At 32.5% G+C, this 27984-nt stretch overlaps 1 protein-coding gene and 1 long non-coding RNA gene across 2 annotated transcripts; one reads left to right on the forward strand and one right to left on the reverse strand.

The window, feature by feature from the left end:
* Window positions 1-203: 203 nt before the first annotated feature.
* On the reverse strand, window positions 204-26921 carry LOC119836213. The gene is made up of 8 exons (XM_038361482.1): window positions 26711-26921; window positions 12309-12384; window positions 8515-8703; window positions 6946-8306; window positions 5761-6576; window positions 3315-3512; window positions 2607-2716; window positions 204-1510 (listed from the first exon to the last, which is right to left on the reverse strand). The coding sequence occupies exons 3-8, from the start codon at window positions 8701-8703 to the stop codon at window positions 1272-1274; spliced, it is 2913 nt and encodes a 970-aa protein (XP_038217410.1). The 5' UTR covers window positions 12309-12384; window positions 26711-26921; the 3' UTR covers window positions 204-1271.
* Window positions 26116-27626, forward strand: LOC119836214. The gene is made up of 2 exons (XR_005288084.1): window positions 26116-26161; window positions 26915-27626. It is a non-coding gene; the product is annotated as an uncharacterized LOC119836214 (long non-coding RNA).
* The last annotated feature ends 358 nt before the right edge of the window (window positions 27627-27984 follow it).

A 27984-nucleotide genomic window follows, 5' to 3' on the forward strand; every position in this document is an offset into this window, starting at 1 on the left:
TTAACAGTCAATCACGGACAAAAAACGTGACTCGTATTTATATATATAAAAAATCGTATAGAGGATCGTTTATATTCCTTATAAAACCACTCATTTCAATCAATTTTAATAACGTATTGTCCAAATAATTACGGATAAGTAATAAGACAGTTTTATTTTTAATAATGAATTGTACAAATAATTACGGGTAAATAATAAAACAGTTCAATTCAATAGTTTATTAACAAAATATATTTCAGATCATTCGATATTGCACAGGCAGTAACATTTCTTTAGCACATTGCATATATTTGTATTGCACAAAATTTATTGCACAGATATGATAATTCATATTCAAACACTACATTAGAATAAAACAATATCATATAAATGTATAAAATAGATACTTAACATACATATTTACACTTAGAATACATCGGAACATTATCATTTTGCGGATCCTATATTTTAGTAGTAACACTAAAATGGCTTTAATGACGATTGAAGCAATCCTTTAGAATTTTCATACAATTACAAACGATGAGTATTCATTATAAAATTAGAATGTAAACCAATCTTTGAAATACAAGAACTAAATATCGTCTAACAAATTTGTTTCCCCGTTTTAAATCCCAATAAATAATCAAATAAAATTATCAAAAAATTTGTCTTAATCAAATCCTTAAGTTACATTGACTCAACGGTTAACCTATGTATAATAAACGTTATTTTACTGAATAAATAACTACATACATAGATAAATTAGCTTTATACCTAATTATCGTCCTTATCATATAAATAAGGTGGTATATTGATTGAGATACGCAAGTCATGTACAACAAAATCTTAGCTGAATACTAGTGGTGGAAGTATCGGATTTTACAATAAGTGCATTATAAAAGTAACAATAAATAAATAAACGTACTATAGTTTTTAGAAAGGAAATTTTATTACGTGTCATATAGTCTCTGAAAATAATGACTGTTACTTTATGTTTATTTACAATTCGTTCGTTGATATTTCTTGAGAGTCAGAGCAGTTCCGTTATCTTTTTTTAACATAATTTCATCCTAAACAAATGTTCTCCGTAATTCATTTCAGCAATATTAAAACTTCTATTTCGTAAATGACGATATTTTTCAAAAGCTTTATTATCAATTTTACTGAGAAGTAAGAAATGGATGTTTCTATGGACTATAATTATGATAAAAACATTTGATAATATGTAATTTCGTAAGTATGCTTAAAGTAACGAAAAGTCTGACGCTCCCAATGACGTAATAACTCATTTTTCAAGGAAAATATCCCAACGTGTCCTCCAAACATGCGTTCCGGCTCAGAGGCCTGTGCTCGAACATTCTAGAGAGGGGCACGCTAGATGGAGGAAGGGGCGGAGGCCTGGTCCTTCGCCCTTGCGCGAGGGAGCGAACGTCAGTGCGCTGCGAGAGTCGTACGTCGGCGAATAATGCCGCCATTTCAGCGGACTTTTTTACACTCAATGCGTCGTGGGAACCCGCGCCCGTGCTACGGACTGGAAGATAAATCATTTTGTATTTGTTTTTCAAATATCTAAGGCATTTTAATTGATGCAGACAGCGACAAAAATTATAAAGTTACCGTTACATTTCAGTACATGTTATAATAATCAAACATAGTTCTGAAAATAATTAAGTTTTTGCAGTCAGAAATTGCCCGATTTACATAAAATACCCCAATATTATATTGTAGATAATTAATATAATAATATAGATAATATAATAATATGGATCATCATCAGCCCATATATGTTCCCACTGCTGGGACACAGGCCTCCTATGAGGGTTCAGGCCATAATCCACCACGCTGGCCAAGTGCGGGTTGGCAGATGTCACATGTCGTCGAACTTTTAATTCTTGGACATGCCGGTTTCCTCACGATGTTTTCCTTCACCGTTTAAGCAGTGGTGATGTTATCCACATGCGCAGATAAATTGTAAAATCAATTTATTTCCTGCACGCTCGCCCGGTCTCGAACCCCGACTTATCGATTCCGAAGTCCGACGTTCTCACCACTGAGCCACCACTGCTTTTAATATAATAATAATATGGATAACAGAGTCCAATTTCAGTGGTTATTTCAACTATTACTAATATTACTAATCTATTTGCGAATTCGCGCATAGTACAGGGGCTCCCCGTCCCACTGACACGGCCGCACTTATATGTGGGAGTCGCACGCTTCGGCACTAATTGGGTCAGCTCGCACCGGGGAAGTACCACACCATACATACTCTGTTTCGATTAGTGGGGGAGGCGGAAGCCCATAACCTTTTCCTTACCCTTCTAAATCCCTTTCCTATTCAAAGGCAATCCATTTGTAGAGGCGAAGGTCTGTAATCGCTTACGCCTTCCCAAATGTTCACGGGAGGTGGTAGCGCTTACCATCAGGCGATCTACCAGCTCCATTGCCGATGATGATATAAAAAAGCCCTCAGTACACTCGCCCCCTCACCCCGCGCCCATACCGCTGACACCTGATCTTGTTCCCCGCAGCATAATGCAGCTAGCTTCAGAGCGATCGTAAAGTTTCGCGAGTATATACACGTATAAAAACCATACAAAGAAATCAAATAAATAATAATATATTACCGGTAAGCCGCTGCATGTTGCTGGCCCTGGTCTTGTTCTGCAGCAGCAGCTCGTAGTCCAGCGCCACGCTGTCGGAGCTGCGCGCGCGGCGCCGGTTCGACGCTCTGGATCTGTGAGATCCGTTGTTTTATGATACATTTTGAAAGAATAGGAAAAATTTGATCACGAGGCGGGATTCGAACCCGCGTCTTTTTGACAAACCGTGGCAAAAAGACGCGTGTTCCTTCACTGGTTTCTGGACTGGGAAGGGTGAGAAAAAGAAAACGGCTTCACCTGTATGTTTGTAACGGACTGCTTTCGATTTTGACAGTAAACGGACAGATTTAATTCAAACCGTTTGAGACAATATCACTACATGGTATAAAGCAAAGTTGCTTCCCGCGTTTATCTCTATGTATTCTAAAGATCTGTCTTTAAAACTATACAACGTATATGAACGGGTCTTTTTGAATAGATAGTGACACAAGAGGAAGATGTAAATGTGTAATAAAATCTATTAAACTACTCCGAATTTTCACACGAATTTACACGTGCGAAGCCGCGTGCAAAAGCTAGTTAAATATAAAAAAATATTTTCTTTTCTCTACCTATTTTGAACCGATGATCCCAAACACGAAAGATTCTCAACTTCATTTTTATTAAGTTATAATCACTATTATCTTCTTGATTTTGTGCGTCAAACTGAAAATAAAATGTTTGTTTATATACCTGCTCCTAGGTTTCCCGTCATGGTCGAAGGCCCGCTTCAGTTTGTCTGAGTACGCCCGCTGCGACGGGCTCTGCAGGTATTCGAGGCTCTGTGACGGTTGGACAGCGCGCCGGGGACCGTTGCAGTAGCATTTGTTGCTCTCATCGCAACTCTCCGAGTCGCAGGAGCAATAGCTGTAGTCAGCTTCGTATACTTCTCTAGAAATGTGTATTGTATGGGCTTTATTGAATACTTAAATGCATTGGCAATTTATTTAGAACTAGACACTGATATGCGTCCTTAGATGCCTATATGCCAAGGGAGCATTTAATCGGGATAAAGAGTATCCTATCACTTAAATCAGCTGACTTCTTATACTGTCTGTATACCAAATTTCATCAAAATCCGTTCAGCAGTTTCAGCGTGATTGACGGACAGAAGTGCAAACAAACAAACTTGCACATTTATAATATTAGTCTGATTCAAAATAGGAATTGAACATTTATTTATTTATTCTTTACAGTACAACACACACACACATTGTAAAAACAGACATTGTAAAAAACAAATAAGACCATACAGGCACATATGCACTATAAGGCGGCCTTATTGCTCAAGAGCAATCTCTTCCAGGCAACCTTTTTGTAAAGGAATGTTTAACATATACGCGATAGAAACTAATTTGTATAAAGATTTTTTGAAACTACTACTTATTATTAAAAACTGAAAACACGCTTTAATGGAAAGAAAACGAATTAATATCGTTGCGGGAAAATATACACAGACAGTCTTAACAAATATATGATAATTTCAACAATTGTAAGATGCATCAGTCAAAATCCTCGATACGGGGTAACTACGTAACGTTTGTATGAAATACTAACTGCGGCCCGCGGTTTCACCCGCGTAAGTCCGTATCCCGTAGGAATATCGGGATAAAAAGTTGCCTATATGTTATTCCAGTTGTCCAGCTGTCTACGTACCAAATTTCTTTGCCGCCGGTTCAGTAGTTTTTGCGTGAAAGAGTAACAAATACACACATCCTTACAAAGTTTCGCATTTATAATATTAGTAGGAAATCGACACACACAGAACTCCTACTAATATTTATGTATTATTTGTCTTCTTATTTACGTTAAATTATAATCTCATGTAATTACATCTACAACTCATTTAAATATGACCATTTTTATAACTTGTTCATTTTGTTAGCAGTTCAGTCTGCGTTAATGCATTGCATGTGACTAAAATTTAGATTTTTCTCAATCTATATCAATACAAGTAATTTATTTAAAAAAAAATAATAAAAATTCATTAGATCAGCCTGCGCTATAAATATAGCACGCTGGAATCGCGAACATATCCAATGGTGCAAGAATGTTTGAAATCTGTCCAGTCCTTCCTGGTATTAAAGTGCTCAAACTAACAAACAGGCTTCTACAATTTTCAAGTATAGAAGGTTGCTTGCCCAAAAAGCCTAACAATAATAATACTTCATACGTGCTTCAGGAATTACAATCTCCGAACAAAAATGTATGAATATATTTAAAATTATTTGTAATGCAAAAAACGTAATACAAATAGAAAAAAACAACAGCTGAACTGTTGAATAATAAACAATAATATGTAAGGCAAATGAAACCTGCATTGTCTCTACAATTATTTGATTTTTATATATCAATATATTCATCTATCAATGCATTTTAACAATATATATTATGTATATAAAGCAAGTAGTTCTTATTTCACATAAACTTTTTTTATATGAGATATATATGGGAAATTATGAACGATAGCAATTATATAGATTCGCAATACAATTACGAATCTACAGAGTTATGCCCAATAAAAGTAAAAATTCGGATGAGGAAAGTTATATTTGTGATAATATAAACTCATAGTAAAGTAATTTTAATTCGGTTTAGTTACTCATGAGCCGTCTCGAGCCACAGGCACGTCACGCTCTGTTTACTAACGTATTATTTCTTCACTTAGAAAATCTAATAATCAACTATAAATATCTAATAAATAAGGCACGCATTCCTTTGAGCTCGTTACAGTTAAGTCTGCTAATGTAATTAATTCTCTTCGCAAAGATGCACTCTTATTAGACTCGAATGATATATACGAAGCAAACGAAAGTAGAGAAATGCATGTGATAAACTTGTTCGACCAAAACCAGTAAGGATATAAATTAATCGGATTAGAGAATTCAAAAATCTAGATTTCAATCACTTTGTCCAATAAAGAAATGTCAAGAAATCAATTTACATACGATTAGATCGAAATAGAAAATACGTTGCTTATTCGTGTCGCTTCTAAATAACGTTCAAATGCGATCTTGATGAGCAATAAAATTAATTGCTATTGCAAGATAAGGTTTTGTTATAAATGGCCAAATTGGAAAGGAGAATAGTAATGCGAGAAGAGAAAGTGTGATGATTGTCTTAATAATTGTTTACTTACTTGGAACATTCTTTGCAGTTTTTTCCAAGCAGTCTCGCCTTCGCGGAGTCTTTGCCGGTATCCAGAGCTGAACAATAGCACTTGGACTTGCAGTTAGTTTTGAGAGAGCAATAACATCTGTCCATGCAGCTTTCGGACTCACATTCGGAGCACGATACGTAACCGCTCGAGCTGTTTCGGTTTTGGCATCCCAATCTATTGCTCAACGTTAAGAAATCTGAGTCTTCCGAAGATGTCCTTTCTCCAGGCCTCGACTTCCCTTTCCGTTCAGAAACGTGGACCGCTTTATCTGAACGCCTTGAGTTTCTTTGTCTCGTCGTTTGTCTTTTAGGTGCAAGTACAGGTGGCTCTTTGGGTCTGAACTGTCTCAAATCGTAACTCGATGTAGACACAGAGCTCTCAGATATAGGATCCTTAGCTTTTAACGCGGTGCTAGCTTCCAACGCCTGTAACTTTTTCTTTTCCTTCTTTCGGTCTTTTCCAAATGGTAACCTAAATACCATTCGCAGTCCACTGGCACCTTTGAAAAACTTCCTCCTCTTGATTTGGAACGTGCTGTTCCTTCGTAAAATCTTTTTCTTCTGTTTCTTCATTATCGCTTTACTGTGCTGAAAAATTTCGTCCTTGGTCAACGTTACCGCTAGCTTGAGTAGAAATTCTTTATAAATAGGTTTTAAATCATTAAAAGACATTCCGTCCGGGTCGATGATGACATTTAATATTTCGTCCATCGAATGTAAGTTTTCTTGCACTTTAAATTCGTTAAATAGTTCATTGAAACCCAATGGTGAACCGCCTCCTTTCTTTCCATTGTTCCTGAAATTACAGTTTATTTTGTTTGATTATTATGAAGTTTAAGTTATAAATGGCGATATGGCATTATTTCGTTAAAATAGCTTGAAATATTTATTTTTTATTAATTTATTGCTGTTAATCTTATTTAGAAAAAAAAATTAAACATTAATGGTTTTAGTCTACAATTGATTGTGAAATTAGCTACACGCAACATATTGAAATATTCTGGTTAATTTTAATCGGTGCTTAAATAGAAATGCTTAACATTTCTGATCAAGTGGAACGTAAAATGTGTTACACGTCGAAATTCCGTTAAAATGTTTTACTGCGGAAATAACTATGACATAATGCAATATATATATAATAGTAATATAATATTTAATAACGTACCTATGGCCAATAGATTTATAACGCGTCAATCCCCCCGCGTTCAGGAAACTTCCCGACCTTGGTATCGCGACTTTTGTTAGAATATCACCAGTTTCTCCCAAAGATTTTCTACCACTTTGTGTCCTTCTAAGCGGTTCCTTCGAATCCGGGGATGGGGCTGGTTTTACAGGAATTGGTGGTGGCAATGTCGGTGGTCGCTGTATACTTTTTCGTCGTTCCAATTCACGGAATAATTCAATTTTCTCTGAAACTTTACTGCGAACCGATGATTCACTACTACTAAGAGGGTTTTGTTTCAGAAAGTTTGCAGGATGCGACAGCTTTTCCAGCGATTTCCTCAGTTCATTATCACGAGTACCATTGTGTTTAATCGAATCCAATTTAGCTTTCACTTCTTCAACTGTAATTCTTTTCGCGTCTAGAGGGAGGACGGGTGGGGATGAAATAGATAATTCCTTGAAGTTATCCATTTTTGCTTGCTCTGTGAATGACTCACTCGCTGAGAATCCATCAGCTCTATCACTGTCGCCGCTATAAGACGACGTGCTGCGTTTCTTTCGTGGAGGTCTAACCGGGATATCATTCGCCGGTAAACTACTAGCCGTGCTCATACAACTGACTCCGTTTCGATTCTTCAACTTCTTCTTATCGGCGTGGCCTTGACGACTCATGTGTGACATAAGGGATTTGTACAACGTCGCCGCTATAACGATAGCGTCTTCAGTCGTCTGACATACAAACCCATGACACTCGAGTTGTTTAGCGACTCCGATTTTCCTCATCACAACAGCGAAAAGGGGTGAATGGGTGTTTTCGTTGTGGGAGAGGATGTATTTCTTTTCAGATGCTTCCAATGACTTAAATAACGCATGACGATCGATGTTATCAGGGTCGGTAATGAGAGGCAAAAATGCGTAGCTCTGCTCGTTGGGTTCTTTGTCCGTTTCTTGGACGACAAATTTCACAGCCGACCAAACAGCTATTGTTGGGAATGGATTTAATTGTTCTAAATCTCCCTTCTCCCCTTTGTACCTTACTTTCAGTCCACTTTTTGATATTTCTAATCTGCCCGTCAATGTACTTTTATGGCGGAAATTCTTTCTATAGGCAAAATATAAATCTTTTAATGGGGTTTGCAAACCAGAGAGGCTCGTGACCTTACTCTGTAGGGGTGTAGAGCCTAAATAATGCACATTGAACACGTGCACTCCAATACCTTCAAATGGCCTGGTTTCTCCCGCCATATCTGCAAACATTTTTTCTATACGGTCTTGGACTGTGTTATTGATCTTCTTAATTTTATTCTCGCAGTAGTCATTTTCATCTTCAAATATCGTCTTACTATCTTGCGGCAAACTTATCTGTGGAAACAAATAAATAACAATTGTTTTACAAAATCTGCACATTGATGTTTTTTGATTTTCCAAATTCACGGCTGTCCAAAAACATTTGGTAATTCGATATTTCTTGATTGGTGCCGAAAAATTATGAGAATATAACATTGCCTTATAATAAAACCTCTCAGATACTATTATCTAGCCTACCTAACAATAATAGAAATAGAATTACCTTGCTGTCTCGCCTGCCTACATCCGGGCCACACTGCAGGCTAGTAACCGAGCGGGTGTCATCGAACAGCGCGTCAATCTTCTGCTTGTACATCGAGAGTGAGGAGACGCTCGGCGCTCGCGGCCCCTCATCCTCGCGACCACCCAAGTGGAAGCCGCCGACAGGTGTGCTCTCGTCGCACGTTACCATCTGAACACGTGCATTGCTGTGTTATATTGCGTGATTTCGCGCAATCAATCAATATGTTACTTTGTTTAGTGACAGAATGACTTCTTCTGGGGGTAAAAGATCTTTGAGTATGTCTCTACGGGCGCTCGATACAATGTATATTACAAGTTTAGATATGACTGCTTGCTTATTGAAATACTCGTAGTACTTATTATATAAAATGTTATTTAAATCGAACGTGTGAAATATAATCTTCAGAAGATTTTAAATAAATTATGACGACACTAATAGGTTCTTACCATTACTGCAAACAACAACAGGAGAAAGCATAATTATCAAGTACTTAAATCATTAAATCAACTCAAATGTGCAATACGTAGGTCTTGTGCATTACCATAATACTTATAACATAAAAGTGAAATTTTATTTCAAAAACTTTCACTCGACCATGATGTAACGCCGTTGTGATTTTACTCATTTACGTGAACGATTAAAACACCGGTCAATTTAAGTGGCACTAGTTTAATATTAGACACTAAAACATTTTCAAAAACATTACATATTTCACAATATACACATTATTTTATGATAAAGAAAGGCAGTGTTGTAATGCATACATTATGAGAGAGAGAGAGAGACACGGCACTTACTAGGAAAAACATTTTTGATAGAAGACATGAAAAATAAGTTACCTGTCTTCTTCATAAGGAAACAAAGGCGTTAATAAGCCGGACCCTGTATAAGTACACGTAAGTGAAGAGACATTGGAAGGTATTGTAGAGCTAGGAACGGTTACAAGTCATGTCGTACGTTATTTTATAGGTATACAAATAAAAAGAAAACAAACAAATCGATCTAAACTAAAATATCAACTCCTTGTACAAAAAGTCGAGTCTTTTTAAAAGGTATGTACCTAACCGTAGCTGCAGATTTAGAATACTTCTTTATGTCTTCGTAAAACTACGTGTTCTGTTTAATTAGTATGACGAGGCATAATAAAATTTGCTATTAATTATAATATGATTACTGATTAGGTGTAGAGAGCAGGTTTTAATTTTCAGTCTACTTTACCTACTTTTCGCATATAAGTAAGAAAAAGAAAGTTGTCGTAAGTATAACCTAAAGCTTATGATGCCTTTTAAATATACGTTAATTTGAATAATCAAAAGCTAAATACACACCATATATAATATGGTGTGTATTTTGCTAAGCTATCACTTATGTTATAAGGTTAGATTAAATAAGGTTAGTTATAAAATAAGTCAATTGAGATACACCGCTTATTGTGGGAGTCGAGCACGCTTCGGCACGAATTGGGCCAGCTCGCACCGGGGAAGTACCACACCCCCACAGAAAACCGGCGTGAAATAGTGGCATGCCACTGTGTTTCGTACGGTGAGTGGGGGAGCCAGAGGCCCGTTTCCTTTTCCTCACCCGTCCTAGTCCCTTCCTTCTTTCCAGTCGTTAATCCTTTCCTTTTCCCTTACCCCATAAAAGCGGGCAGCGCATTCACAGAGGTACTACCTTTGCGAATGTTTATGGGCGGTGGTGATCGCTTTCCATTAGGCGAACCACCAGCTCAGCTGCCCGCTATGACATTAAAAAAAAAAAATCAAAACGTGTGAGCGATATTTAATGATTTTTTGTTTATCTGATATATATCTGCTACATTAGCATAACAACTACTGAAAAACCAAAAGAATCCTACAAATAAATTCCTGTCAAATAAAAAAAATAACTTTTATAAGGTCGTGATAACACACCTCGAGTGAGAGCACACCTCACACAAATTAAACCCAATGATTTGAAAAATACTCTAATTATTGTAACAATTACGCACCATGTCATCGAGTACTATAATCATTCTGAGCTCAAGGTGTAAATTATTAACTTGTCATTGAAAGTTATTTCTTTGTCATACTGGTCTTCTACATTAATTATATCTAACCAGTAATTCCATACTGGTAAATCAATGGGTTACTTTTTCCAAATAATGTAATAATTAAATCGATAGCTTTATTTAGTTCTAAACTCAACAACTGGAATAAAATGAAAAAAGATGTGTAGATAATATACATTCTTATATTAAATAACTTATTCTTATATAAAATAACTCTATCCAATCGCCTTTTTATTCGGTAATTTAACTTGTAGTGTTCTAACCTAATCTTTCTTTATACAAAATGAAAACAATTTTTATATATACAAGTCAGAAAATTGCAACTCAATCGCCTATTCCTATAAATTTTCGGGTGATTAGTTTATAACTAGGATCAAATGTATTAAAAAAGTCGTAATCACCATTCATTCCATAATAACTCTACACTTGAATGACTAAAAGCTATTGAAGTCAGAATTATATGATCCAGAAAATTAGTATTATACCACAATTGTATTACTAGTGATGGATGGATGTTTTATAACGACTTCCTGTTTTAGTGCTTCTGTATATAGTTGAGGAAATGTTCTCATAGAAAGCGAAATTTGTTTACAAAAATAAAATGCAGCTTTTAAAATCAAATACATAACCTTTCTTTGAAACACGCCTTTGCACTTTTAACGAGAAGATATTTAAATATACCTAATATATTCCATTTATTTATCGTTTTAAATCAAAAGAAACAGTAATAGCAAATATATCTTCCAAATACTACTCAATGAAAAAGTGGCTTGGCTTAATAATCAGATTATAGAATTTATAGCAATTATAGCTTTATTTTAATAAATTGCATTATAAGTTACCATTATTATTACAAATAATAAACTCAAAGAAAAACTTTCTCCCAAGTCTGTTTTTATTGGATTCAAAAATAATAAAGACATTTGAAGGTCTCATGACATGACGGTTTTGCCAACTTTCACCGAAGACCGTTACACCAGTGTACCGATAGCAGTAATCAATTAATGGAGTAAAATCGTATATATGGTCATAAACTCAATCCATACTTCAGTTATGAATTGATACTAAAACTGAAAGAGAGTAAATAAGCTAAAAATGTCAGTGTCAATATTAGAAGGCACATTTCGCTCAAGGCTTAAATTTTAAAATTAATAATTATTCAGAAATATATCATAGCAGAGATGATTTTTTTTTCATGTAAAGCTGACCCAAAACTTTGTTACAAAAAATATCCTGATGTACTTCATGTGTGTATAAAGTTATATATAAATCGTGGTAATATTAATTTAGATGATATGTTAAATATCGTTTTTACTTTTATAATAGTAGTTTCTAGAAATTAAAAACTTTTTAACAGATTTTAAACGCGATCTATTCATTATATTATTAACCCGACGTTTCGAACACTTTACAGCGAGCGTGGTCACGGGGAGACTGAGATGTTATATGTCTGTAGTGGTTTCTATTTCATTTTTTTTTTTATGTCATAGCGGGCAACTGAGCTGGTGGTTCGCCTAATGGAAAACGATCACCACCGTCCATGAACATTTGCAGAGATGCCTTTGCAAATACGTGACCAGCTTTAAGGGGTAAGGGATAAGGAAACGATTGATGACTTATGTAGAACTAAAGAAAGAATTCAGTCTCCCCATGACCACGCTCGTTGTAGTGAGTTAAATCGCAGTTAAAATCAGTTAGTCTTTTATTTTTAAGAAAAAACTATTACCTCGTTAGCTGCTCATGGGCCTCGGGCCCACTCGTTGCTAGCATCTTGTATCGCTCTCGTCCTTGATCCCGAAACACTGAAATGATAATAAACCTTTTGTAAACTGTAATAACACAAATCAAGTTTACTGCTGTTAAGTATTATAATGATCGATCGAGGGGTTTAGTTACATATATTCATATTCGCTATTTCGTTGTTCGTCTAGTCCTGTAAATTTTTATTTTATTTAGTCGATCAAAATTTGCCAAAAATATGCCGTTGAATTTGTACAAAATTAATGGTTATAATGGATAGCTATAATATTAAACTTTATTTTTGTCTGAATCAAGATTTTTATACTTAATTTATACTAAAAGAGTTATTATAATTTGTAATAATCCCGCGTCGTGATAATTTTTTTCTATACTTTAAAAATTTCTCAATAAATTCTCAGTTAATACCATATTTTTGAAGGACACTCATGAGAATATTATTATATTATGAATTACGATCAATTATCAAGACAACAATTAAATAACATTATAAAAAATTTATATATACGAATTACGCAACAGTAATTGTTGAAATTTAGGGTAATTGAGGGCAATTAAGCATATTCATAGTTCATCTTGATAATAAAGACGTCGGTTCATGCGAAATAAAATGTTTGATGGTTAACATATTCAAATTAAACCATAAAGTGAAAGTAAAAGTGGCTCGTGGACCAAATCACCGTTGTCGTAGATACTCTACCTAAGAACAAAACACCATAAAAATTTAAAATGGTATGTCATATGTGTGATCGATTTTTCTGTATTAAACAGTCAATGTGTCGTAGAACTGCTTCAAACAGATATTGTATTATTACTCTATTACATTTATTAAATCAACCACACAGCTAACATAATTGTTTTCTCGGTTGAAATCGTAATTTGTGTTTTACTACCATGTATATGAAGCAGTGCAATTGGAAATACAACGCTGGAAGCATACAGTTTCAATAACAATGATTTATGACCAATATACAGCTATGCCGATATTCCGCAAAAGATTCGCTCAGTGAGTATCAATGTTTTTTTATGAATAATTAAATTCATATTGCGTAAATGCTTCCGCACACTGTTATTACGATTAATACTGGAGTATCATTGTTATATGTCGTGGTCTTCTTCGATTTCATATGTATTGATTTCCAATAGGAATTAACTTTTGATGCCAATTTAAATAAATGTCTTATAATAAATGCAAGGAATTTGTCAAGTCGAATTTCATAAAATGTAAAACGCTATGTGATGAAAGCTACAGATTGTTAAGATGTATGTATGAGAAATAAAAATATATAGTTGTTAATATACGGATGAAACTGTAATGAAGTATTAAAAAATCTTATAATCAATTAAAATATCTTTCAAAATAATAAAAAATCATACCTCAGAAAACTATACTTATACTTTATATCGGAAGTTAAAAAACGACTGTACTTAAATCTGTTTCGTATCATTTGATTACATAGGGTTATTATATATCTACTAGCTGCGCCCCGCGGTTTCACCCGCGTAAGTCCGTATCCCGTAGGAATATCGGGATAAAAAATAGATGTTGGCCGATTCTCAGACCTACCCAATATGCTTACCAAATTTCAGAGGAATCGGTCAAGCCGTTTCGGAGGAGTATGGCAACGAAAACTGTGACACGAGAATTTTATATATATAGATAAAATCAATTATGGACGAAAAAATATGTAGGTATCGATCGTGGTTAAATTAAAGGCATAGCATAATTTTCATTATATTTGTTACTACTATAAATAAAGCATTAATAAGTACATACAAAGTCATGATCAACTGTAATGATGAAAGCCTTTGCAATAGCTGTAGAATCTATAAATATTTTATAGCTGTGGAAGTCAACTTTGCATTTCGTATATATAAGTGGAAACATCGTAAAATGTGTTTTCTCTATGAGGTTTCACAATTTATATTATTCATTGTAAATCCTGTTTCCATTTGTTACGAACAACCGCAACGATTCCTTATTGTTCTTAGAATTGAAAATGAAGTTCAGACACAATACTCATGATAACTTAGCTGTTGATGTTTAAGGTATTATATTATACTGTATACATTATCGAACAGTATTTTCTAACTGGTTATTATAAATTTATCCTGAGAACTTTAGACGAATGAATTAGTTAACTTTAAATACTCCAGTGTAAACCTAGAACAACCTATGAATGTTATGATCATAAAAAACCCTTTGTGTAGATTTGAAATTCAGAGTCAATTTAGAATTAATATTCTTACACGGAAACATTTGTGTTTTTGTATGTATGTGTGTAATGTTTTCACACAAATCTACTGCACTGTTTTAAAAAAATCTTTCACCACTAAAAAGCTAGATCTTCACTGAATGGAATAGACTATATGTCAAAAACGGGCGAAGCCGGGGTGGACTCCGAGTTACATATATTTTGGCCGGTGCAAATGAATCTACCTACTAGACCGTAAAAATGTATAATTAAACCTTTTTTGGTTAGAAACGCCATGATGATTTCTTATTGTCAGATGCGTGAAAAAAAATAGCATATTAAGTAATTGGCAATGCTGAGACACGGAGGTAAGAAAGAAAGAAAGAAACAAACAAACATTCATTAGTATAACTATCATGACCGTTGTTATGTTAACTAAGCGCCCTAAACTACTAAGTTTAGGGCGCTGTCACATAGTCCTGTGAAATATTCTTTGATAGAAGCAAGTAAGTAATTGTGATGATGAATGGATGGTGATGACATTAATTGTATCATATCTACATAATCTATATGAAATAGAGTTCTAAATTTTATACTTTTATTTTAGAAATATTGTAAGGACTACATTTAACATCGCTTTCATTAATTATTCCAGGGAGTACATGTATTCATTGTTTCTTTTAACTACACAAATTGAACTTAATTTATAAGTTTCGAAATAATTACATCTATTTTATTCATTTATTTGTTTATTGGTAATACATATTCCAATATATACGAGCCCGTTGAAAATCTTCTTGCGATGTGCGTAGGTTACTCCATGTTAAGTAACTAAATACGCTGCTAGTTGTTGTCTATGAGTATGAGTATATAAACACAGCAAAACAAGCAAACACATTATGTACTGCTAACAGTTAGGTATTCTCAAGTTGAAAGGTCAATGAGAAGTTTATTACGTACATTGTTAATAAACTTCAATGTTTCGACAAAATAATAGAATTGTTATATAATTAGGAGATTACAAAGAAATAAACTTAAGACGGTGTTAACAATGATTTAACTACCGTGAATGATAAGCAGTGTAAGTATATGTCACTGTAAAATTGTAAACACCGTTAGATTACAATCTCGCGAGTTGGATTCCCGCGAGTTCGTAATCTGTCGACAGTTGTCATCCGTAACATATGACTGCATTATTTAAAACCTGAAATGAAATGGGTATTCAATATTATTGGTATAGTTAGTTTCGGTTTATTGTAAAATTATTTATGGGGCTCCATTGTCATGCAACCTACAAGTGACCGACGTTTGAGAAAAATAAGTTGGCATCCTATCCTACTAATATTATCATAAAGAGAAAATTTTCAATGCAGTATACAATAATGAACAAGTCTACATCTAATTACGTCTCTGCTATGTTAACCAAGTAAATCGTTAAAAAAATCGTGTTAAACTCTTCAACTAGAATGTACCGTTACCAACCATTATTTTGGTATTGCGAAACGTTGAATCCCTAATAAATTGTGTGCGTCAAACAGGTCGTAACAATTATTTGAGTTAACCGCAAAGTTGAATTACGTAAGAGCACGTAACAATTTACCTATGTATCTTCGTGCAGGTTTTTTTGCTAAACCTAAGTCCTAAATGGTTAATGTAGTAGACTTTATTTGTATTAAATTTAAATTATTCTATGCATAAATTATACGTTCATCGATTTATGATTACTAGCCTGTCCATTTTGGTAGATTACGCGAACTTGATACATACTTCACTTGATGCTAGCAACACAGCATTAAAAATTGTATATTCGACTACGAAATACGGTTTATGGAACAATATTTTTCTAAGGAAATGATTGATGAATCAAATTATAATCTAGCGATTAACAACACCGTTAAAGTCGTTAAATATGCAAGCATCGCATCAATCACAGTTAAAAAGATTAATGCCCTATTCGAATTGACGATGGCTTAAAAATGGGCTATTTCATAATCTATTCTTTTAATTAAATGTATTTCAAACGCAATTAAAAGTTTATTAATTGCCATTGCCAAAATATATAATTGCCATTTTATTTTATTAACACTTAATACTTGTTATTATGTAAAAATGTTTTGAAGTAGGTAGATATTTAAAATAACTTTACACTTCCTATACACATTGCGTAAAGGCAGGTAATACGGTTATATGGAGAAACTAAATTATGGGCCATAAAGACCTTGTCAGCTTTACAATTAAAACGGTAGAACAATGTTTGTACTTGTCAAAGGCTTCATATAATGAATAAATACCGAATGTAGGCTGACCATCTCATTAATAACGTTCTCCTATCTTTCTGATATTTTTTTTTTCAATGATAGTAGATACAGAACAGAAGAAGACGCAGAACAAGATCTTGGTCTAAAAATGAACTCTTAAAAACTTCGATACACTAGGATACATAGAAAAAATTATTTGTAAGCATTCCAGTACGAAGGCTGCTACGCTACACAATGTGCAATTCGCTAAATTGTACAAATTGACGATACATTCAATCAAAAGATCGCATCGAACATATCATAACGGTGTCAGAACCGTACTGCCCTGCTACATCTCTTACAGTTATTTTACCCCACTTACTGTAAGCACCGTGAATTTATTATAAAGTTTCACTGTCGTCTTATTGCTATTAAAATTTTCTCGTTTACCGTTTACACATCTTGATAATTCAGGTTTGAGATGTTTTCTTATTCGATTAATTATAACACGCGAACCAGGTTTAATGCCTTGACATTATTATGCATTTGCACTCCTTACACGATACACTTTTTGTTCAGTTTAATAATGATTATTTTTACGACAGTAACGATTATAAATATACTTTGAATCTTATGTTATTGACTTGTTATCGTATAGGAAAAAGTAGATGTTTTTTATATATTTTCATATATAAAAAAGCAGTAAAATTAGATTAGCAGAAATCCCTGCAACTTGACTGTAAAAATCAATAGAGATAAGATATTAAAACGACATTTTATTGTTTGACTTATGTATAAATTAAAATTAAATTCAGTGATGCTATACCCTACAATACGGTACGAAAATTAGCTTATGATACCACAGATCTCAACGATTGTCTCGAAACAAAACCAGCTGAGCATAAAGGCATATATAAACATGTTAATATTTACGAGTTTTCTCGTCATCTCGTGACGTTGTTCACCCGCTTTCACTGACGCTCATTCGTCTTGATGATGGACACTTGGATGGTAAGAAAATACTGAATTTTAACAACACACATTTTGGGTTTATTGCTGAATTCACACTAGTCATAGTTGTTATGGCTCTAATTTAAACTTTCTATCATAGCTTTCATACGGGAAACAGAGAAGCTTTGATGCAGGCAATTATTTATGAAATTACATGATTAAAAGGAATGTTGTTATAAGGAGGCATATACCAAATAAAATGTTTCTAAATCATAAGCAGGCGTATTATAAGTAACGCGAAAGGTCTTTCAAATTATAGATATTAATTTATGGATAAATAAGTATACGAGCACGTAGGTGTGACATGCAGTCTATTCCTTCACCATCTGTATTCAAATAAAACGTAATGGGGATTTGCTAATACCATTTGTAGAATAACTAAGCATATTATGAACATAATCCAAGTATTACATAAATATAAACAGCTACCGCCAACAACATAACAGCAAAAAATAACAAAACAATTAGAGCGCAAATAAAAAAATAATTAACAACCTTCCTATATATTTCACCATCATCGGAAACAGGACCTTTATATATTATGAATAATAATCTATCAGTTACTTAAATTCCTTTCTGACAAGAGTCTATAAATTATGAAATTGCACACTTAGTGAAAAAACTTACTCAACGTAATGAACCGTATTTCTTAATACCTTAAGCAATTTTTAAATTACATAGATGTATTATAACGTTACAAGAATATAGTGCCGTTAGTATAAATGGATTGAGAAGGCTCGGAGTACAGCGATCTAGGTTTATATGTTGCACACTTGCAGGCCTTAGCTCATTAATACGCGCAACGACCTGTCATTAGGTTCGTGTGATAACGTCTGATGCTATCTATGGTTGAAATGACTGAAAAACACTTGGATGTGGATATGTGTGTCGAAACCTTTCCTTGCGTCTTTGCGAATGAGTTGAGCTCCCCGAATACACAAATTTTGAAATAAAGTTTTTATGTCGCAACAAAATCAATGCTTATTTCTGGTTGTAGTTGCAATCAATTTATTGTAAGATATTCCAGTTTTATCGAAAAATTATGTTATCTGTTACTTATCAGTATTATGTTCTTATAGTGTACATTTTAAAGAAAATATAGAAATTCAAGTTGTTATTAAATAGGAATCCCATTGAATTAATTTTTGTTAATTTGTTTCCACTTATCTCTTCTAAATAAATTTTGAATTGCCAGAAATGATTAGATTAAGGGATTTCTAATCTTTTACTATTTTTTTTATATTGGAAAGATGAATTGACTAGATAAACGAAACCTACTAATATTTTAAATCCGAAAGTTAGTAAAGATTTGTGTGTGTTTGTTACTCTTTCACGCAAAAACTACTGAACCGATTGCAATGAAATTTGACGAAGACAGCTGGACACCTGGAATAACATATAGACAACTTTTTATCTCGATATTCCTACGGGATACGGACTTACGCGGGTGAAACCGCGGGGCGTAGCTAGTAGTACAATAATCGTAAACACAGATAAATTGCGATTGTTCCTCGTATAGAAGCATTATACCTGAGAAATGTAATTTGTGCAGTGGATAGCTGATTGCATCTCCGTCGAACATGACTTATGGTTGTATTATATAAAGACATTGGCATTACGACTATGTAAAAGTCGTGTATAAGATGAATGTAGCGTATATAATTACGTAGATGATAGCGTATACGACACGTGAATACTATAATATCGACATAACCAGATTAATCTCTCAATTACTATATTAAATAAACTCATCATATAATTGTTTTTAAAACTTTGTAAATTTGCTTCAACGTAAATTTGTGTGTCAAAAAATTTGTGCTTTTTTATTTTGTACCTATATACAATAGAAATAAAATGAAGATATTAATACATCCAGTATACTTATATCATAATATACAGTATTGTAAATTTAGTTTTGTTTCTGCTTTTTTTTACTCTGTACACACATACTCTTAATTTTGCTTAAAAGTGAAATTTTCGTATTTACTAAAGTATTGAAATGATATTCTAGTACTTCACAATATCTATTTCAGTATGCTAAGGGAATGTTAGCCTTGTCCTATTATATCGAGCATTCATGATTCACTGATAGTTTTCCTGATATTATATAGTTCAACTAATATTCTATGATTATATAGTTAACGATTTTATATAACAGCTGATATAATGATAAAGTTACCTTATGAATTTCTAAAGCCTACTAATGTTGATTTTTAAATAAATTACAGTATTAACGCTGTAGGCAGCATGGCATTTTCATTTTATCCGTGTCGGAACCAGTTAGTTATGCAAATCTCCTGTGAGGCGGATTGAAATTCGTTTTCTTTACCAATTTCAAAGTAAAAGCTCTTGCTATTAATCACAATTAATAAAAATTGTTTATAAATGTTAGTGAAAGTAATACCATAAAATGGCTAACGTAATATATTGTGTAAAGGCCACTATGGCAAATTTTAATTATTGTTACATCGTCTTGATGTTATAAAATTCGACGTTTACCATTTATCGTGTAATTATAGTAGTTTTTAGAAAGATTAATTATTGTTACGATCATTCTCAAGAATTTTTAAGCTTTTTTGTTCAGATTTAAGCAGAATTTTTAAGCTTTTTATAAAACTAGTGAAAGCATTTTTTCAAGTAATTAAAGTACACATATAAATAAAAATTATATCTATCATCAGGATCTAATTATAAACTATTCATTTGAATTATATCTCGATATCATATAAATTAAATGTATTTCTCATCAATCTTATAACACTAATACTGACATAAGAAGAAAAAAATATGTGCATGATTACTTTGTATCAGATTAATTTCTAAAAAGTTAAAATTAAAAAAAAAATATTTGATCTTCTTTTCTATGTATCATCACTACAAAGTATAAATCAATGTCGGTTTCCGCAGTCCGTGTCTCTGTATGCCTTACCTTTAAAAGTCCGCAGCACATTTTGATGGGTTTTTTTTATTACATAAAGTAATTAAAGAGGAAGCTTTATATGTATAATAACATAGAAAACCGAAGACGGAAAAGGGATTTTACTCCGACTTAACGAGTGCGAAGCCGCGGGCATAGGCATAGCTAGTATAATAATTAGCGAAGGTACTTGTAAAATTGTACTGTATTGCCTACTATTTACATTACTTTAAATATAAGTGATAATATCGTGTTAAAAGTGACTGTACTTAAACACTATTTAAACAGGAAACCCTGAAGCGTAACAATCGGACAGGCATCAGGTCTACGGAAATAGGTAGTTAGCATCTACTAATGGTGTGACTAAATGCAGTACAAAACTCGCAAAATAATTACGTAAATCCCATTTACCAAACTCGAAATCTCTTTCTCTATATTCAGTAATATAAATAAAAATAGTTTCAGAAGATTTAACATTAGAAAGTGATATCGAAACGATTAAATATAAAGAGAAATATATTTTCGTCCTTTTTATAGTTTATCGATTAGAGATAATCTGTATTCATTATAATAATCATATTTAAAGAAATACTTTCGAAGCCAAAATATTCATAAATAATTCATTTGTGTTGTTTTTACTGTTTTATTTCTTGTTTCAAGTACATCTGCTATTTTCTTATTGTATAAACAGCTTAATATAAAGCAGTATTATTTTTAAACCCAATTCTTTGTAATTGGTGATCAATTGATTGATGATGATGAGGATTATTATAAATAAGTTGCGTTTGCCATATTTACAGCCAAAACAAATGTATACACGAACCACACCGGTAATTATGAACACAAAGTTATAGATTTAAGATTGATGGATGATTACATACAATATTTTTCATAACACAGTCATGTTAAATAATTCAAGTAGTCATGATCCATAATATGTTTCTTTCTATGCGTGTCTGTTAATTTTACATAAAATATGGTTTGTTCTTATATAACACATGAATGTTATAACATTATTTTTATACATATTGTGTTGTTATACCATAAAAATTCTTCCGTATTCCATATGTAGAACAATTTTTGTTGTAGGAAGTTTCTTCTTAATTTCTCGGTCTTAGGCGTTTTAAAGCCATTTGCATTGATTTGCCTAGTAAGTAAGGAAGTTATGAATTTTGTAGCAAAATATGCCTAATTTTACTATTTACCATGTATAAATTGTACCTCAAATTTTAATAAACGGGTTATTTAATTGTTTAAGATTCAAGATTATACTGCAATTTTTTTGTTTTTACGATAACGTACATAACACATATTATGGTTGCAAACCGATGAAGTCTCTGTTAAGTAAATGTTAATTGATTGTTTCAATTATTTTTCTCTTTATAGTAAGAGGAATAGTTACTTTTTTTCGAAAGGTACTTATAACTCCTTTCAAACTATACAGTAAGTCAGATTTTCACACGTAACAATTCTAATAATTGCACTGATTTTTCAACAAATTTCCTAGAATTAAAATCGCATTACGAGCAATCTGAACGAAGCGTGTACTCCAGGAGATATACGCAGCAATCATTTCCCGTCGCCATAGAAAGCGGCAGCATTGCTACACGTTCTAGAATGTGTATATTGGATATTGATTTTGATTTATTAGCATTGGAAACATAGGCGGGGAAAATCTCAAGGGAGTTATGCTCGAATTTCGAATATTATAAATGCCAGGCCTGCTTACCCTTTCTCATCATACCTTTCGTAACTTGTGTAGACTTAGCATTAAAGGATCTATTGCTTACTGAGATAATTTTATTAATTAATTTTTCATTCATAATTAATATGAGTGATAATATATACTAATAGAGTAATTTCATGGCAAAATAAACCTGAACGCCTGATTACGACCTTACCAGAATCCGCTCTCAACCAAACCAGGACAATAAAAAAGGAATTTATTACGTAGAGTAGGTGCCGATTCACGAGAAGTATGTAAATATAATAAAAATTCACGCTCCATTTGCTCTTGTAAAAGCATTTAGTGCGCAATTTATAAACAATAGATACATGTATATCCTTTTTCTTATAAAACCAGTCGTATTCCAAACAAGGTTAACGATATACACAAAAACCATTCATTTATTGACACGGCAATATAAATTCCATTTCTAGAAAGGATCGACAATTAATGTTCACCGTAACCTTTAACACTAACTTTCACTGATACAAAACATAACTTTTATTGTGCTTAGTCATATACCTACTATTTACAAGTCGTGAATAAATCCTTGACCAAAACTCGACAGACGTGACACACAATACTGCTAGTGAAATTCGCTTTTGTTTGCTGAAAATGCATTCTCCTTTGTTTCGACAATCATATACTTAGCAATTTTGATGATTTCAATGCAAACGGCCTCTTCCTTGCGCTTTCATACGCAATTGTGCTTTTCAGGAAGTGAACAGGCAGGGGGAAATCAAATTAGGCTAATACAAAAAAATATCAATAGGAATGGTACATGTACAGCGACCTATAAGCTACAATTATTGTTTAAGCCAACATATTATCAATTTATTATATTTTACTTGAATATGTATAACACTATATATCCTGATACTAAATATCCTGAAATCAAAAGAAACATTTATTTAAATGCCTTAATACTTAAGAATATAATCAATTGGTTATAATCGTTAATTAAATCCAATACACAATCACGGATGCCACAATCAATTATAACTTTGTCAAGAAGTATTATTTTCGTATCGAGATATCTAGAAATTATTTTAATCTTATTATTAAACAATCATCTCAGCTTTCAGATGTCAAAGACTTTTGGTTTTCGCGAGTCATTCAGAAAGTATGCTATATCTCATCTAGAGTGAATGCTCTTCCGATTTATTTTTCAGAAAGATACTTTTTGCTGTCAATAAACGTGAATGGAGGTTTTAATTTAAATTTCTGTAGCACTATGACCTAAACTAACAATGGATGTAGTCAAAGCAATCAAGAATTAAGAGCTTTCGCTTTTTTATATTGAACATCTTAAAAAGTAGATTAAATTAATGCATAATTGAAATAAGCAAAATCATTGTGTGCCAACACAAAAATAAGAAATTATTTATAAGAAAACGCTTAAATGTTGTTTATAAAGCAAGCAGTTAACACGAACAAAACAGCAAATCTGATAAAGTTATTCAAATTGAGCAATTTTGTATGTAAATGCCAAAAAAACAGTTTTGTGTAAAGCACCACGATCTGCTGGAGCACCGTTTAAGTATAAATGCTTTTTTAAACCAATAAAATATAAATAAAACCTTATAAGAATCTTTGCCTGATACATTTGAAAGTATCCAAGGGTTTTCCGATCTTTCGGTATTAGAAAGAGTTATTTACATAACAGGAATTTGGAATTCACATGATTTAAATGATGACAAAATCTTGCTGAGAAGTTGTGTTTACGAATCACTAGTCTTCCTGATATATATCATAAAAACACCTACACATATAGCTTTTTATTTGGTCAAAGATGCAATTCCCACGAAGTTATTGTTTGCTTACACGCTTTGAAGAAGCAAATCAATGTTTAATAGAAAATCATGAATAATTCAAATTTTCTTGTGAGTATTTGATGTATCGTGTAATTTTAAACACCTAATTATTAATACCAGTATTATTTTATTTCTGCTAACAGGTGCTATGAATTGGATTTTATTTTTATTTGTTACCGTTTAAAAATGCAAGAAATCTACATCTTCAATGAGAAACGCTTCTGGGTATTTAACTTTTTCTATCTTCCCTACAAGTGACCAGCAAAAAACAAATTATAGTCAATCAATTTTACAATTGGGAAATATGCGGCAACGCAATATATTCAACTTTTAAAACAGTTCTGAAATTATATATTGTATTATAGAAATTAAACAATCATATCGTGCGGAGCATTCCAAAGGTATACAATTTTATATGACACTTTAGTAGTGAACTACGCGAAAAGAAAGCTTTGTATAATCAAAAAATAGTCCAATGAACTTGCTTTCTACAAACATACATAAAGTAATACAAACATTTATTTATATCTTTTCATATTTCGCAATAATGTTTTAATAAGATTTAATTCATAAAATATCAGATATAAATAAAAACCAATCTACTCATTATTTATTTATTCAACATTAATTAATGTTACACATTTTGTATATTTTACGTGCTTCGTTTAAAGAAAGAAATACCGTGTGGAACCATCGATTATTATAAATAAATAAATACATGATAAGACGTTGACATACCTATGAAAATACCGAAAGATCTATTAAAAGTATGACTGCAATATTATCCTCAATTAGTGAATACACAACAGTACTTTCATATTTTACATTAAGATTCAACGAGTAAGGCATTTACGCCAAGGCTCAAATTAAATTTCACTTTAATTTTGAATTTATAACGCACCTTCGGCAAAGAGATTAATAGGTTATAATTCTTGATAACACACAATTAAACATTATTAAAGAACTACTTAAGATTATACATAGTTTAATGTTGTTTACGCTTTACGTATAACACAAAGTTACCGAAAAATCATCATTTTAGTACGTTTTCAATAATGTAAAGTGTTGATTATATTATATATTATACATAATATATAGGAATTTTTACATTTAATTATCATGTAGGACCAAAACAGGGGTACGAGTGTTGGGTTTTTTTCTAAAACCGTTAGAAGTCATATGTGAACATTTTATATAGTAACTTGTTTTTGTCCAATATCCAACTACGCTAAGCTCTATAATCCAAAGAATTATTTGAGAGGAATGTTACTTCCCCAACTATTATTAAACATAAGTATCAATGAGTATCAAAGAAAACTATTAATTTCATGAGAGTAAAGATATGATCCATTTTCCTAGAATATGTTCCGTTTTCCAGTACCGTATGGTAAGAGTAGCGATGGGTCGAGCATGCTTGGGCACGAATTGGGCCAACTCGCCCCACGGAATGCTAAGGGTACTACACCCCCACACAAATAGTAATTAGTGTGTTTCCTAAGTCCTTTATCCTTTCTTTTCTTACAAACTAACCTAACCAAGCTGACAGGTCAGTTTCAAGCTAAACTAACAAATATCGTAGTTTAGCTACACGATATAAAATTAAAAACATCATACGGATTTTCAAAATTTTTGATAAAATTATTTTAGATATAATTTTGTATGATAATAATAACGACACATATTGTCCTTTTAACGAAATCTGTTCCAATAACTTGATAATCTCATGTACTGAACATTACAGAATCACTATGGCTATCTCACATCTATCTGTAGGTATTATTAGAATATAACTGTACTTTCTTATCAATGTACAGTCTAGGAAACTCATGTAAAGTTCGAGGTTTCGTATAAAATGGTAGATAGCTATATCAATATAACATATCAAATGATATCGTGCAAGTAGCAGTTGCTGGTACAATAGGTAAGTAGGTAGACACTAATATATACTGCATAGCGTGATAGTATAGGCTATAATTTATTATCAACAGAGCAAAAATCGAGAAATTAAATATTTTCACGCGTTGTCCGTTGACCACATAATTGGAAATGGAATTTTTATATCTATTATTTATATTAAATACATTTTTCTATATGGCATCCTTGGATGAGTCACTTTATAACAATATAATATTTATTAACTAATGACCTGACAAAACCTGCACGCATAGAAAGACAAAATCAATGAAATATTAGTGGAAGGAAAATAAACATAATATACAAGGGTTTTATTAAATTAAAATAAAAATAAAATAAAATCTAGATATATTTCTACCAATAATATGAATGTATACATATTAATAATGATAAATGGCTATGTAATAAATATCATTGAAATTTATTACATTTCCCATATTCAAAGACTAAAAAATGAGATGTTAGCAGATAACCTACATCTGTTTGGAAAATATCTTATGTCGAATAGGTTAATGCGAAAAATATGTCTAAATAAATATAAAAACATCCAACTCACCATAGTATTTTGTGATGCAATATCCAAAATTCAGAACATAAATCCGTAAACATAAACAAAAATAAAACGTTTATTTTTATTTGGTACGTAAGTATGTAGAACACGAAAAGTTTATCACAAAAATGTATCACAACACAATACAATTCAAAAATCGAACTTGGTTCGCGCGCGAAGCTGACATAGACAATGTTTTCTTTTTAACAGGCGGTTCTAATTTCTCACATGCCAGCAACGCATGTCGAATGGAGGATGTGCATGCGTGGGGAGCGTGCTTTGTGATCGCCGGACGATGGTCAACTGCTTTGGAGCTTAGAACACTCACAAGTCACAACAACGGTGCTATACTGAGATCAGCGATGCGCTTCATTTTGGAATATATGTTAGGAATTCTAAAATTAATCATATTACTTTGTAAAGAAACTAAAACACTTATTTTTTAAAGAATTCTTAATATTAAGTTTTTTCCGGAAACGCACTATTTTTGTCGGCAAATATATGGATTGTATTTTTGGGTCATTTACATAAAATGCGTATAAAATATCTAAATGTATATGAAGACTTACAATTTATGGTGTCATTAACTTAATATTCAACATAACGATCAATACCATAAATATTTTCACCGTGAAAGTTAACATTTGTGTTTAGACACTTCGAAGCGAGTTTAGGTTGTGAAAGTGCAAAATATGAATTAACATTTTTAACGTAATGAATATTTTTGCACTACAATATCACTAATTTATATCTTAATTGCGGTACTTTTGAGTAATTGTTCACAGAAATGTTCATTATGTATGTGCAAATATATACTAATTCATAACATATTTCAAAGTATGTGTCACTTTACGTAAACGTATAATATAGAGTTAAGAAAATATTCAAATGTTTTACGACCCGATATATATGCTTCAAACGGACAAGCAGGGATTATTATAATATGTGAGTAAATGAAGAAACTATTACCGTCCATACGACACACACACTTGTTAAAAATTTACAAATATGATGGCCTTGTCGTATTTATTGTCAAATAATATTGCAGTTACAGGATGACACTACTTATCTTTACAAATTGCAATTCTACTAATATTATAAACGCAATTTTTTTTAAGTATGGATGGATGGATGTATGTATGTATATATGTATGTATGGATGTTTGTTACTCTTTCACGCAAAAACTACTGAACCGATTGCAATGAAATTTGGTACGTGAAGCTGGACAACTGGAATAACACATACTTACGCGGGTAAAACCGTGGGGCGCGGCTTGTAT

This window comes from Zerene cesonia, chromosome 23 (assembly GCF_012273895.1).
Source record: "Zerene cesonia ecotype Mississippi chromosome 23, Zerene_cesonia_1.1, whole genome shotgun sequence".
NCBI lineage: Eukaryota > Metazoa > Arthropoda > Insecta > Lepidoptera > Pieridae > Zerene > Zerene cesonia.